Source organism: Echeneis naucrates, chromosome 14 (genome assembly GCF_900963305.1).
Source record: "Echeneis naucrates chromosome 14, fEcheNa1.1, whole genome shotgun sequence".
In the NCBI taxonomy this organism is placed as follows: Eukaryota; Metazoa; Chordata; class Actinopteri; order Carangiformes; family Echeneidae; genus Echeneis; species Echeneis naucrates.
In genome coordinates this window covers 2,139,929-2,153,306 of record NC_042524.1, presented here as the reverse complement: position 1 = coordinate 2,153,306, position 13,378 = coordinate 2,139,929, and the positions used below count along the sequence as shown (strand labels likewise).

Below are 13,378 nucleotides of genomic sequence, written 5' to 3'. Positions count from 1 at the left end.
TTGTGTGCTTTTCTTTTTCAGGATTATACAAAAGATTCAAGCTCAACATAAATGTGTTGCCACATACTCTCACTGAAGCACTAAATTAATCTACTGCTGGTTCCCATCAAATGAAGATTCACTTCTGTTTGAACACGTTTTACAAAAACAAAAAACTGTTTAAATGCCAGAGACGAGGAAGTCATTAGAACTAAACCAAGATGTTAAGACGAGATGACAAAAATGCCATTTTTAATCAAAATATTACATAAACTGGAAAAATAACAGATTTTTAAAAATGGATTCTATCTACATCAGTATACAAAAGCTGTTTGATGGACGTTGACTCAGAACTATAAGAGAAAAATCCATTTTTATTCACAGTCTTAAAATAATCATCAAATCTCTGAGACATAAATTATTATGACCATCCAGACTCTAGAGGTATTTGAAGACAAAAAGATTGTGTTCTCGGATTCACAGAGAAACAGAAGAAATTAAAAAATTAATCCCCAAAACTTATATTCATAAAATTCAAATGCAAAAGTTACACCGGTTCACTTTCAACCATTTGTCAATATTAAAGGAGGAAAAGTGCGTTATCAGCCGGCACAGAACATAAAATCAAACATGGCTAATGCAGGAAAAAGTCAACTCTTTGGTCAATTAAACTTAAGAGAGAAATGTCAGTGAAATCCAGTTGTCTTAAATTTGTGTTGATACAGAGTACACTGGGAGAAAAAAACAAAAGTGGTGCAGTCACACACGTGAAAGTGTAACGTTAGGATAATTGTGCAAACTAAAACAGAACAAATGTTTGTGCTTCACCTTCGCTTCAAGTGCTATGAGATGAAAATCAGACTTTCCTTGGAGTTGGGTGTTCATTTTTTTTTTTTTTTTTAAAGGAATGTCATTGAGAACAACAGTCCTGCGTTGTGCGTTTATTTTCATGTTTTGTCGACTTTTGTGCAATGAAGTGGCTGATTGAAACGGCACAAACACAGCTGGAATCTACCACTGGAATCATCTGTTGGAACTCCTGATTCTCATGAATCTACTAAAGTGCACAGAAAAGGGACAAATAAGAAAATATACTTAAAAAGTAAAATGTCAGCGACTTAACGGATTTGCTGTGTGCTGTTTCCCGTTTGGGGCTGCAGCTGAGCGAAGTGTGGCTCCTTATTTCAACATTAACACACGTTTTCTTTAGTGCTGTGCGTCTCACAGTTTTCCTATGAAGGACATTTGGTAAAGCTTTAGTAAATATACAGTTCTAACCTCACATCCGTAAATATTTCGGAATAATTATTAAAAAATAGAAGTGGATCTTTGAGAAGGACTCAGTCTGGATCCTTCGCATGATTTTTTGATTCTGGCTGATATTGTCAGGTGTCATTTGTCATCGAGGATTTTTCTTATTCACATTGAAGCAGTCTGGAATAAAAAGCTCTTTATGCTGGTATTACTCACAGACAGTAAAAAAAAAAAAAAAAAATCCTACTTTAGTGGCTGCGTTTGTCGTTCTTGTGCCGACTATTGTGCCTTCTGTTTCTGGACAGCGGGGACGTCCAGCCCGATGGTGCTTTTCCCGGAGAGGAATGGGATGACCTTCTCGAACAGCAGGATGCAGCTCGCCACACCTAGAAAATAACAAATGAACAAAAAACAGGGCAATACGACAGCCAATCAGACGCAGAGAAAAGATATTTCAGGTGTGAACCATAAAAAAAAGGAAAAGTGGTGCAGAGCTTGTGTGTCCTTAAAGTCACATGTTGGGAAACAGCAGCGGCGATCACATGACAGCTTCGCACAAAAACTGGAAACAGTAAATATTACTGACACTAACTGCACTTTTCTAAACATGCCAAGGCAGACTGGTGTAAAACTGCTGGGCTGGATTTTAGTTATTTCTCATAAATGTTCATTTTCCAGTAGAATAATTTACAGCAGAGCCCCCAAAAGATGTTATTTAAAAAAAAAAAAACCAAAAAAAAAACAACTACACATCAGATTCTGTTGACCAACCTGATCAGAAGTTTGTCAAAACCTGGAAAAACATTTTGTGATTGAATGGCCTTTAAAAAATGATATTTGTCTTCTAAAACCTGACTGTTTCATTCCTGTCATTGCTGTTTTTGTCTCCCATCGAGCTCTGCGGCAGTTCCCGGGAACACAGCTGACACAGATCGGGCTCCTCACCGAGGATGGGTCCGAGCCAGTAGACGAAGCAGTACTCCAGGTAGGTGTGGCCGCTGCAGGGGAACTGGATGGAGAAGGCCAGGACGGGGTTGAACACGGCTCCTGAGATACTTCCAGCTGCAGAGGAGGTGGAAAAATAAAGCTGCTGAAGGGTGAAATTCACAGTCTGCACACACACACACTTCATCTGACGGGTGATTTGGAAACTTCTTACATTTATCTTTGACTGCACTGATTTTTCTCGTAAGAAATGTGATGTATAAATAAAGTTTACTGTTACTGTTACACTAAAGCAGCTACGGCTGAAGACCGTGTTTGAAATTTACCCTCAAAACAAACTTTTATGAGTCAACCTGTTGATTTTCTGTTTGGTTAATAGTTTCACCTGAAGTGATCAAATATTCAGTTTTCACTCTCAGAAGGAGGAAAAACAAAAGCAAAAAGTTCCACTTCATGGAAATCTAAAGTTCACGTCAGGCTAAATAATAATTGTAAATATTGTCTCCAGGTAAAATCCCATAATTACCAGTTTACACAGACTCAAACAGCTGAAAGGGCAATTTGCTTTTACTAAATAATGAAACTAGACTTTCCTTTTATGAGAAGTAGCTCTGCCTCACAAAGGTCACTGAACTAATAAAACATTTAGCTCCAGAACTAAAAGCGCATCAGCGCCGTGAAACAGAGAACAAAAGTTACAAAGTTTGTTTGTGTGTTTTTAAGAGAGGAGAGAGAGCAGACCTGCATAAACCACCGCGGTGATGACCGCAGCCAGGCAGTGCTCCCGCAGTCTCTGCGGCACTTTGTGCACATGCATGGCCGCAGCCTGGACCGTGAAGGCGCAGCAGAGCTCGGCGGCCGCGGCCTCCAGCACGGTGCCGCCCAGCGGGTCGAAGCACCGGAAGCCGAACCTCCGGATCCGCACGTGGACCTCGGACAGACCCAGAGACCACACGGAGGCGGCGACGGTCCGCGCAGCCGCCGCGGCCGCGAACTGGCTTAACACGAGCGCGGCGGCCGCCTTGGCGCCGCGGCGGCGGCGGCACAGGCTCTCCAGGGCGGCGGTGGGGTTGCACGCAGCTCCGCGGAAAGTCAGGAGGTGCACCACCGTGACGGTGTAGGTGAGGAGCAGGCCGGCCGAGGCGGGCTCCAGCCGGGCCGAGTCGGCCAGCAGCTTCAGTTCGTGCGAGCAGCAGCAGAGCTGGAAGGTGGACGCCGCCTCCAGCAGGTAAACCCGCCGAGCTCCGGGCAGCAGACGCGCGGCGGCGCGGCGGCCCGCCTCGCTCAGCAGCACCACGGCGGCCAGAACCGCCAACGACACGCTCAGGTCGGCCATCCCGCTCCGGCTGCTCGGCCTCGGACCGGCGGTTCGACCCGGGACGAGGAGACGGTCCTCCGGCAGGAGAACCGGACTTTGACGAGTTGAACGCCACGCCGAGAAACCGGAAACGGCGCCGGGGGCATTCAAAATAAAAGCAAGAGAGTTAATCTCAAAGCCCGGCCGGTTGAACCTGCTTCTGTCTAATTTTTTATCTAAACACCGTTAAGACGAATTAATGTGAATATCTGTCAGCACTTTCCGTGAGAAACTCTTAACTTCTTAATTTTAACTGTGTGTTCGTATATTTTCTCATTTAACTCTTCAACAGCGCCAATGATCGAGTTTTATTTAGTGATGTCATTTATTTACAACATCCTCCATCACTTTAAGTTTCCTTTAAGAGAAATAAAATGAAATAAAATGAAAAAAAAAAACAAAAAAAAAAACTCAGGACGCTTTGGAGCGGGTTTGTAAACAGCCTTTTATTTTGGTGGTAACAGGAAGTGTGGAGGATGTGGCGGTTTGAAAAAAAAAAAAAAATCCAGCAGTTGCAGTTTGACAACTTTTCCGGGACAGAACGCCGGCAGGGGGCGCAACAGGTGCACCTGATAACACAAGATATTTCTAAGAAATGCATATTTTTATTTATTTTAGGTGCTTACAAATAAAACGAGTGGCTGACTAATCACAGCTCAGCAATAATAACACAATAATAACACAAACTCACCAATAAAACACAGATGAACCACCAGGTTTAATCTCAGAGAATAAATCACCATGGTAACATAACCGGGTCAAAGTTAACCCGCCTTCATGCAGCCGGTTTGAGGTTAAGTTAAACCGGGATAACCGACATGTCCCGGTTTAATCTCCTCACCTGGCGGCACGCCGCGTTAGCATCACCATGGCAACCAGGTGGCAGTCCTGTGACAGCTGTCAATCATCACAGGTGGATTCTACAACGAAGTCATTTCCGTGATGGCTTTCAAAATAAAGCATTTTGTTTTAAAAGATAAAATTAGTTTCCCCACATTGAAAAGAGATTTAAATGAAGCTGCTCTGAATAAATATAAAGTGACATTCATGTTTTTTTCTTTGTCATCGTTTTTCCAAATGAAAAGGAAAAGCTCAGGATGAATAAAGGATAAAAACGCATTTTGCTGTTGTTGCTGCCTGGTGCCTGTCGCTGGGGAGGTTAAATTAAAATGTTTTTGAGAGCAGAGCTTTCCATTTCCTGCCTCTGTGTGTTTTCATTCCCGGTGGCTTCACAGCCACATCAGCCGAGGCCACTTGTTCGGCAGCCGGGAGGAGAGCAGCGCACTGCGGCTTCTGTTGTGCCGTCTGTCCGGCAGCTCGGAGGTAAGAGAGCGACGTGTTGCTGGTAGAATAATTAATGCCATTAATGAATTAATCATATTAATAACGTGCGTTCAAACAGCCGAAGACTACCGACGCGTTTCCACGTTTTTATCTCCAAACCAGGTTTCCATTCTTTCACCTACACCTGCGGTTTCACCGAACTTCATTGGAAAAATGTGTAATTTTGAGATTTTCCTGCTTCTTTATCACAGATTTTACTTCATCAATCGGTTTGTACGAAGAAATAGACCCCAATCCTCAATTCGGCCCGAAACACAAGAGGGGAATTAAGTTTATAACCAGACCTGGAAATTAATTTTCATTTTGAAAAAGCAAAGATTGTTGGTCATTTGTGTGTTTGAATTGACCAGCATAATAAACTTCTTAGCCGAATGGATGGCTCCTTTTCATGCTGTAAAGTGTTTGTATTTAATCTGTGTTTTTGAGGAGAAAAAGGGTCATGACCACACAAACAGTGATAATCCATAAGAAAGTAACACACTGTAATAAATCGGGTGCTAAGTTCACATCCAGCCAGAAAACAGCTTTCCCTGTTGTTGCTCTTTGTGTCAGCTGGCTGAGTGTATACAGAGGTTAATTATGAGTGAACTGCAGACTAATTTAAATTCACACACATATCTGTCCTTCAGGGAGGATTACAACCAGCCGAGCTGTCCTTTGGTCCCCAGCAAAAGATAAATGTCCCCGGGAGACATTTGAAGAAACCTGAGGGTGAAGGACAAAAAGCAAACCGATGCGGTCTGAATTAATTCAGAGTATTGTGGTGATATTTGATTTCTTTTTTATTATTATTATTATTATTTTTTATTTTAATGCTTCTGTATTTTCCAGGTGTGTGTGAGCAGGATGGAGGGCATGTCAGGGTGCGCGTGAGCCAATGGCGTCCACGTTGTCCCGGCTGCAGTTGGGCCAGACGCGCGGCCTTCGTGCCAAGCTGCTGAGGCGTTATGAGCACCAGCCGTTGGTGTCCTGCCTGGCCGGTCTGTACGGCTGCCGGTGGAGACGCTACGAGAGGAGCTGCGCTCAGCCCGGAGACTGCTGCTGCAACAAGGTCAGCCAGAATCCACCGCTGGACACATCTGGTCCAGCCGGAGGCCTCGGAGATCTTAACAACGTGGCTGGATCAATCTGGCACTTCTCTTGAACCCCCTACCTGAAGAAATGACTCAATTAAGAAACTGCGAGGTTGGCTAGTGCACATCGCTGAATTCAGAGTCTTCCCAGACAATTAACATAATTTAAACTAAAACAGCCTACTAACGAGACCTTGTAGGAGAACAGGCATCATTCATGGCAGTATGAAACGATGAAACACTGAGCTGGGCTTGTTTTTAGTTGATCATATTCATTACTGTAGTTCAGCACGTTGGCAGCTGTCAGTTCATAAAGTCGAGCTGTTTTTCCCAGAAGACGGGCCTTCAGGAAAACACCCATCGGCTCAGTGATGGGCCCTGAACCTGATGTCCCAGCGTTACGTCACACACGTGTTTAGCCTCTGAAGAGCTTTCCTGTTTGATTGTCCACACAGGTCAATGACCAGGGTACATCTGTTTGGGAACAAAGCTATTTAAAAAAATGTTCTGTTTCTGTTGCTAACAGCTGGAAGGTGCCAGCTTCGCTCTACTTGTGGCGGCTTTCTGTCTGACTCTGGTGTTTCTCTACTTCTGGGGTCAAGCGAAGAACGACTACAATGACTTTGACTGGTGGGTTGAGTCAATACTGAGCTAAACGCACACGTGTGTTGTTCCTTTCTATTTTTATAATTTAATTAAACCCGTCGGATTATGCAACACTGGAGAAAGACAGTGGATTTTTACAGCATGATCAGGTAATGCGGCAGAGACCTGGTGGCCTGAGCACAGCTGCTAATCCAACCAGCTGAAGCTGATGAAAGGGTTTAATGACTGCTGTCAGATGAGTTTTCTTTAATAATGTGGAATTTGGGGAAAGCCAAAGATTCAGCTTTCACCACAGACTTCACGCATCACAGCTTCATTCTGTGTAGGAATTTATTCTAAAGTAGTTTTCTTTTGCTTAATCGGGGAGTCGTTACAATCACAGACCCCACTGGTTGTGATAAAAACTCAGATTGTGTTGAAGTCTATGGAAAAATGTCCCTCCTTCTCCCTGATTTTTTTTTAGCTCCTGATGAGTTTATAGTCTGTCTCAAGCTTGAAGTGTTCAATACAACATGATGTTGTTTTTTTTTTAATGATTCCATTTAGAGGAAAATAGATAAGGAAGGAAAGGGTTAATTAGGGGGTGTGGCTACTCTGTGATTGAAAGACTCCACTCCCCCTTAGCGCCACCTTCATCTCCAAAGATGGCTTCTTCTGTTTAAGAAAAAAAAAAAAAAAATCCAATATGGCCGATTTCCAAACTGTTTGCACTGACTGTCTCTGCACACGCTCTGCTGTGGGTCACTTGTGTTATTGTCACTGTCGTTGTGTTTCCACCTGACGTGGCTGTGGGTGCACAGGTTTAACTTTGGGAATCTGGGCTTCTGGTTTCCTTGGTCTGTGGTGCTGCTGGCCATCGCTGCAGGTTTCTTCACCTACGTCACCGTGCTCATGGTGAGACACTAACACAACTAACACAACACAAAGGCTTTCTAATAACTTCTAATGAAAAACCAGCTCCCGTCTCATTAGAGTCACTGAGCTTGTTTTCATCAGACAGACAACAGCTGGTGTCAAACCAAAATTAAAAGCTAAATTTTGATTAAATTCCAGATTCACCCCCCCCCCCCCCCCCACTGTCCAATCTGTGAAGGATTTATTGATGGATTAACACAATTAAATCTAGCTAATTATAAAAAAAAAAAAAAAAAAAAAAAAAAAAAAGCACATTTAGAATTGACTGCCATATTTTAATGGTTTTATTTTGTCAGTTGCTTTGCATGCTCTGGTAATGCTTTATCAGAGTTGTGATAAGTTTGAGAAATGTACCTTTTTTTTTTTAATTAGATGAGATGCCACTGGTCTTTGAAGGTGATTAGCTTAGCTTAGTTTTGCGTAAAGACTGGAAGCAGGTCTTAAATCTGCTCACTAATTCACATTTCATCAGTCAGCCTGCTGGTTTAATCGGTGTTTAAAAAAGAAGCCTGTTTAAAGCTGTTTGCTTGTTTTGCTCCTTTGTGTAGCTGCTTGCTGTCTGTTTGTTGTCGGAGGGACAGAAACTCTATTTGCACTGGAGTCACAAGGTAAGTCGGCTCCACATCCCCTCCTCCTCCACTCATTCTGTATTTATTCACATTTCCTATTGTATATGGTCTTATTGTTGAGCTGTGTTGAATGAATTAATATGGGCTGAATCAGCAGCTTTATCTGAATGTGAGCTGTATCTCTTCTCTCATCCCGTCACTTCAATAAATGGCAGCCAGAGTTTGATGGATGGGGTTTGGGCCTTTGGGTGCACGCTCTCTGATTCTTACCTGATCGGTCTACACACGATTTCCGTTTCTCCTTGTGTGTTTTTGAGACTTTTCGGGGTTTACATCCTCTGAGGGTCTGAAGTCTGCCTACATAAAAACCCTCCTGTTCACTTTGCACATGATTTCTAGCTCATCCACCAACACTTGTCCTCATTTGTCATTTCAGTTTATTTTACAGAAAGTTTCCAAAGCATCTGTCCTCCTATATTTAAGTTTCAGTACTTGATGTATACACAATGATCAACAACTGAAACAAAACACAAACTGAAAATAGAGACAAGGAGACAAGATGCTTTTTGTTAGTTAATCTGTAGGTGTGCAATAAACAGCCGCTATACTTTATAGTTCAAGGTCCAAGGTTGATTTACTGTCATTTGCAGGTTTGCACATGAAGTGAAATGTGTACTCAGGTCAGGAAGAGTACGTTATAAGTAAAGGAAGATTATCTTATTAATAATTCATCCTATACTAAATGAAAGAATCTGTCATTAGAGCCTCTCCCTGATCCAGTTTAAATTCGGGCTTTGTTTTTACTCAGCTCCATTAATCCTCATACTCGTGTATAAAGGACATTTTGACTGTTTGTTTAGGTTTTGTCGTCCAGTTAAACAAGTTCTGCAAAATGTGAGCTGTGAAAAACAAAAACACTGAGACACTTTGTAAAAAAGGGGCCGTATCTCTGATTTAATTTTAAGCTCCCTGTGTTTGATGGCTGTGGATTTCTTCCTTCCTCAGATTGGGATCCTGGTGAGTTTGACCTTCTCCATCGTAGCCACGGCTGTCCTGTCTGACCTTTGGAGCAAAGAGTGGAAGACGTTGCTTCTTTCCTTCCAGGTGACTCTCCCTCTGCTTTTATTTTTCCTTTCCTCAGTTTGGTTTCCACTTTCTGATGCCGGACTTTTTTTGTGCCCCCATCAGGTAACGGCGCCTTATTTACATGTGGGCGGAGTTTTACTGATGACGGCGCTGGCTTGGCCCGTAGCTTTGCATTTCTTTCGCATGAACAGCGCAGGTGAGGTTCAGGTTCTGTTCATTTGTATGAAAGCTGTGGTGGTGTGAAGTTAATAAAAAAAAGTGGTGTGTGTGTGTGTGTTTCAGTAAGGCGCTGCCTAATCACGGGGGCGTACCTGGCCGTCCTGTTTGCCCTCTACCTGGTCCCTCTCGGTCTGTATTCTCCCTGTATCAAAGAGAAACGGACCCTGGGCCCTGCACCGGCCCTCATCGGCCACAGGGGAGCCCCCATGGTGAGTGACTGACACTGAGAAAACAGGAAACGGATTCATTGTTTGTCTAAGAAATGGCATGCAGAGATTCTCAGAGCTCATGTTTGTGTTTTCACTTTGTTTGTATCTAAAAGATGAAGGTTTATAATCTGCTGTCACTTTTGACCAACAAATTCTCACATTAGAATAATGTGGGAATTGAACATTTTAGCTTTTCAAACGAATGAAATGTTAATTATTGATTTAACAATGGTGACCTGTTAAATAGACATAGTGCTTAATATTCAGACCGCTTTGGCTAATGAGTAAGCACAAATGTGTTCCATTAAAAAACAATTTATCGGTCAATTCTAGCAGGGAAATGACTCACCAGAGGTGAGGAATAGATCCAAAGGTCTGAGGAGTTTCCTCAGTACACTGGAGCCCATCTCACATCCTTCCTGTCTGACCTGTTTGGAGTCCAAACCCTCAGTTTTTGTCTGAATTGTAAACTGTACTAAAATATTTACTCTGTGTCGTGGGTAACTAAAATGTTTGCAGCTCGCTCCTGAAAACACTCTGATGTCCTTTGAGAAGGCTGTGGAGGCGGGAAGTAAAGGTCTGGAGACGGACGTCACCATCAGGTCAGTCAGCAGCTGCCGGTTATTCCATCATCGACCTTTTAATGTTTAATTTATCTATAAACAGTGTGGAAGCTTTTCTTTACAAATATTCACAAACATCGAATAAAACTAACAGTCTGAATCTAATCAGACTTAGTTCTCATCTGTAAATGATCTCTCTGAAGAACAAAGATTATTATTATTATTATTATTATTATTAATTAATGAAGTTATTCATTATTCCAGTTTAAGACTTTTCTTTTAACAGCTACAACATATAAGTGACATTTACACAACTGCCTGAGAAGTTAAAATCTCAAAATTATATTAATATTGATATATTAACTTACACTCTTACTTTTTTAAATATGGAATAATTTAATTATGTAGGACCTATCTTAACATGAAATGTAGCTCAAAGTGTTTTTAGAAGAAAAGCAGTGTATAAAAAAAAAGTGTGAAGACGAGACACATTAAAGCAATAAAATTCAATAAAGTAAGAAGTGATAAGAGATGAGAGATAAGATGACCTGATAATGAAAACAACTGATGGCAGCAAAGGCAAGTTTCAGATAAAGATAATAAAACGATGTAAAATAAACCTCAAAGGTTGGTTTTTAGTTTGAAGTCAGAGAAAATAGGACTTGAGCTGCTTCTCAAACAGGGTTCTTCAGTTTTTCTGAACTGAGACTTCAGTCTGACAGATGTTAAATGTGCTGTTGCAGTTTCGATGGTGTTCCGTTCCTGATGCACGACCGCACGCTGCGGCGGACGACCAACGTCCACGAGGTTTTCCCCAACCGGACCGACGCCCTGGCCGCCATGTTCACCTGGGCCGAACTGGAGAGCCTGAACGCCGGAGCCTGGTTCCTCTCTGTGAGTAACACAAACTTAAAAAAAAAATAAATAAAAATCAGCTCGGGAGAAAACGTAGGTGGACTTAGATCTGCTGAGCTGGAATAAATCGTTTTTAATAGTTGGTTAGTCTGCCCAATGTTAAATTAGTGTCAGCTTGTTGAGGTTTTCCCTCAGCAGGCTGCTGTGAAGGTCTGATTTTAAAATGTCAGTCTCACATATAAATGCCAAAATCATTATCTATATACATGCACATAAAGCAAATCCTTATTTGACCTGTCGCAGTGCAGTTTAACTGCTTATTTACATTTTAAAGGCAAAAATACACACAAACACAAGAAGGAGTGTTGACACGTGGATCAACACATTGGCAGCAGTGATGTGAGTGATGAAGAACATATTGATCCGTTAAACGTGATCGTTACGTCACCGTATTAATGAGATATCGATGCTGGTCTCTTTTAGCACAATCCGTTCGGCACCACCGGGTCTCTGGGAGCAGAGGAGCGACGGCAGGCGGCTAACCAGTCGGTCTGCAGCCTGCAGGCCTTCCTCCAGCTGGCGGCTCAGACGGACAAGCTGGTGATCTTTGACCTCTACCGGCCGCCCAGAGGTCACCCGTACAGAGACACCTGGATCCAACGCACTCTGGAGGTCATCCAGAACGAGTCGTCCATCCAGTCCTCGCAGGTGAGACCAGCCACAGGCTCTGCCCCTCCACCAATCATCACTCACTCCTTTTAATCAAGGTGTGTGTGTGTGTGTGTGTGTGTGTGTGTGTGTGTGTGACCTCTCACCAGGTGCTGTGGCTGCCGTCAGATCTCAGGGACCTGGTGCAGGAGATTGATCCTGAGCTCCAGCAGACGTCGGGAAGTCGGCTCCCTCTGGAGGAGCTACAGAGCAACAACATCGTCAAACTGAACCTGCACTACAGCTCCATGTCTGCCGAGCTCATCAGGTCGCTGTTTGTATCCGTGTGTGTGTGTGTGTGTGTGGAAAAGAGAGCATAGTAACACAACAAGCCTCTCTCCTCACCACAGTGAGTACGAAGCTGTGAACATCACCACCAACCTGTACGTGATCAGCCAGCCGTGGCTCTACTCTCTGGCCTGGTGCAGCGGCGTCCACTCGGTCACCACCAACTCCCCCCAGCTGCTCAGCATCATGAGCTCCCCGATGTTCCTCATGGTGAGACGGACACTTCGACCTCCTCTGTGACCAGCAGGCAGCGATGGGTCAATTAATTATGGAGCAGGAAGACTAAGCTCAGTTAAATCCTAGTGAGGAGAACCTGAGTTGAGAGTTTCCCTTCTATGAAAGTTAAAATGTCCTTTTTGAAGACAATAAGGAGATAATTCATGTTTCTGTGTTGGTGCTTTGTTCCAAACAGACCTGGTTTTCTGACTCAGGGTTCATATTTTTAGCACTTTAAATGAAGCTCTGAGCATGAATAGTGTTAAAGGGTTCACTTACTTTTCAGTCCCTGCTCTTTCTGTCTCTGCCTCTCAGAGTCCAGATGAATACAACCTGATGTGGATTCTCACCGATCTGCTGTCGCTCATGTTGATCGTCATCATCTTCGTTTTTCACAGGTTAAAAAAAAAAAAAAATCTATCTTCTATTTCTACTCTGAATAAAGTGAAGATGTAGCTGTGACCTTTCACCCCAGGCAGGACTTTTGGACCCGGGAGGGGATCTTTTGGAATAAAGGTTTGTTCTGTATTTGCTCGGCAGGTGGCGAGAGCGAGGACTGGCTTTCTGCTCCGGCAGCAAAATCTCGCTGGACAACGGCACATACAGCAAATTCAGAACGGGTGAGCTGCTCCACAGTTTGCTGCTGTTCCCATTCAGACGTCATATTCACAAAGTTAGATGACTCTGTAACTGTAATTGTTCTTCTGTGCAGTTATTGTCACAGACTCTTTAATCCTTTCAGAGTCGGACAGTTCTTCTGTCTGATACTGTGATAAAACTGTAATGGAAAATATGTCCAGCATTTTTTAGACATTTTTGAGACTAGATATGTGAAGACGTCCCCTGAGCTTAGAGACTCTTTAGAAGTCAGACTCTGGAAAAAAATAATCTGCAGACTTTAGTTTCAGTCGTGAACAGACTCAGCCAATATTTAGTTTAATGACTTTCTTGAAGTCCTCCGCTGCCATTTTTTTAAATGAAAAACACCTTTTTGGATCTGATCCTCTCACAGAGATGAGTGACATCTGGTCCGTCTCCAGCGCTAACTCGCAAGCAGAGAAGACGCCAAACCTGGCAACTGTCACGTCGCACTGATGTCCGCTTCCCCCGGAGGGGCCGACCTGGCAACACTGAGCCGCAACACTGCCAACCTTTGAAATCTCAGACCATATTGTTTCACCGAAATAAGGTG

At 43.2% G+C, this 13,378-nt stretch overlaps 2 protein-coding genes across 2 annotated transcripts; one reads left to right on the top strand and one right to left on the bottom strand.

Annotated features, from left to right (window-relative positions):
* Window positions 1-333: 333 nt before the first annotated feature.
* Window positions 334-3,611, bottom strand: LOC115054274 (aquaporin-11-like). The gene is made up of 4 exons (XM_029519417.1): window positions 2,920-3,611; window positions 2,179-2,295; window positions 1,481-1,619; window positions 334-1,036 (listed from the first exon to the last, which is right to left on the bottom strand). Exons 1-3 carry the CDS (start codon window positions 3,512-3,514, stop codon window positions 1,513-1,515), a joined length of 819 nt encoding a protein of 272 aa, XP_029375277.1. The 5' UTR covers window positions 3,515-3,611; the 3' UTR covers window positions 334-1,036; window positions 1,481-1,512.
* A 1,191-nt stretch (window positions 3,612-4,802) lies between these two features.
* Window positions 4,803-13,344, top strand: gdpd4b (glycerophosphodiester phosphodiesterase domain containing 4b). Its single transcript, XM_029519668.1, has 17 exons — window positions 4,803-4,858; window positions 5,509-5,617; window positions 5,711-5,930; window positions 6,479-6,582; window positions 7,359-7,452; window positions 8,022-8,081; window positions 9,048-9,146; window positions 9,231-9,324; window positions 9,411-9,556; window positions 10,076-10,158; window positions 10,863-11,013; window positions 11,458-11,682; window positions 11,793-11,950; window positions 12,033-12,180; window positions 12,502-12,584; window positions 12,727-12,806; window positions 13,199-13,344. Exons 3-17 carry the CDS (start codon window positions 5,757-5,759, stop codon window positions 13,279-13,281), a joined length of 1,782 nt encoding a protein of 593 aa, XP_029375528.1. The 5' UTR covers window positions 4,803-4,858; window positions 5,509-5,617; window positions 5,711-5,756; the 3' UTR covers window positions 13,282-13,344.
* The last annotated feature ends 34 nt before the right edge of the window (window positions 13,345-13,378 follow it).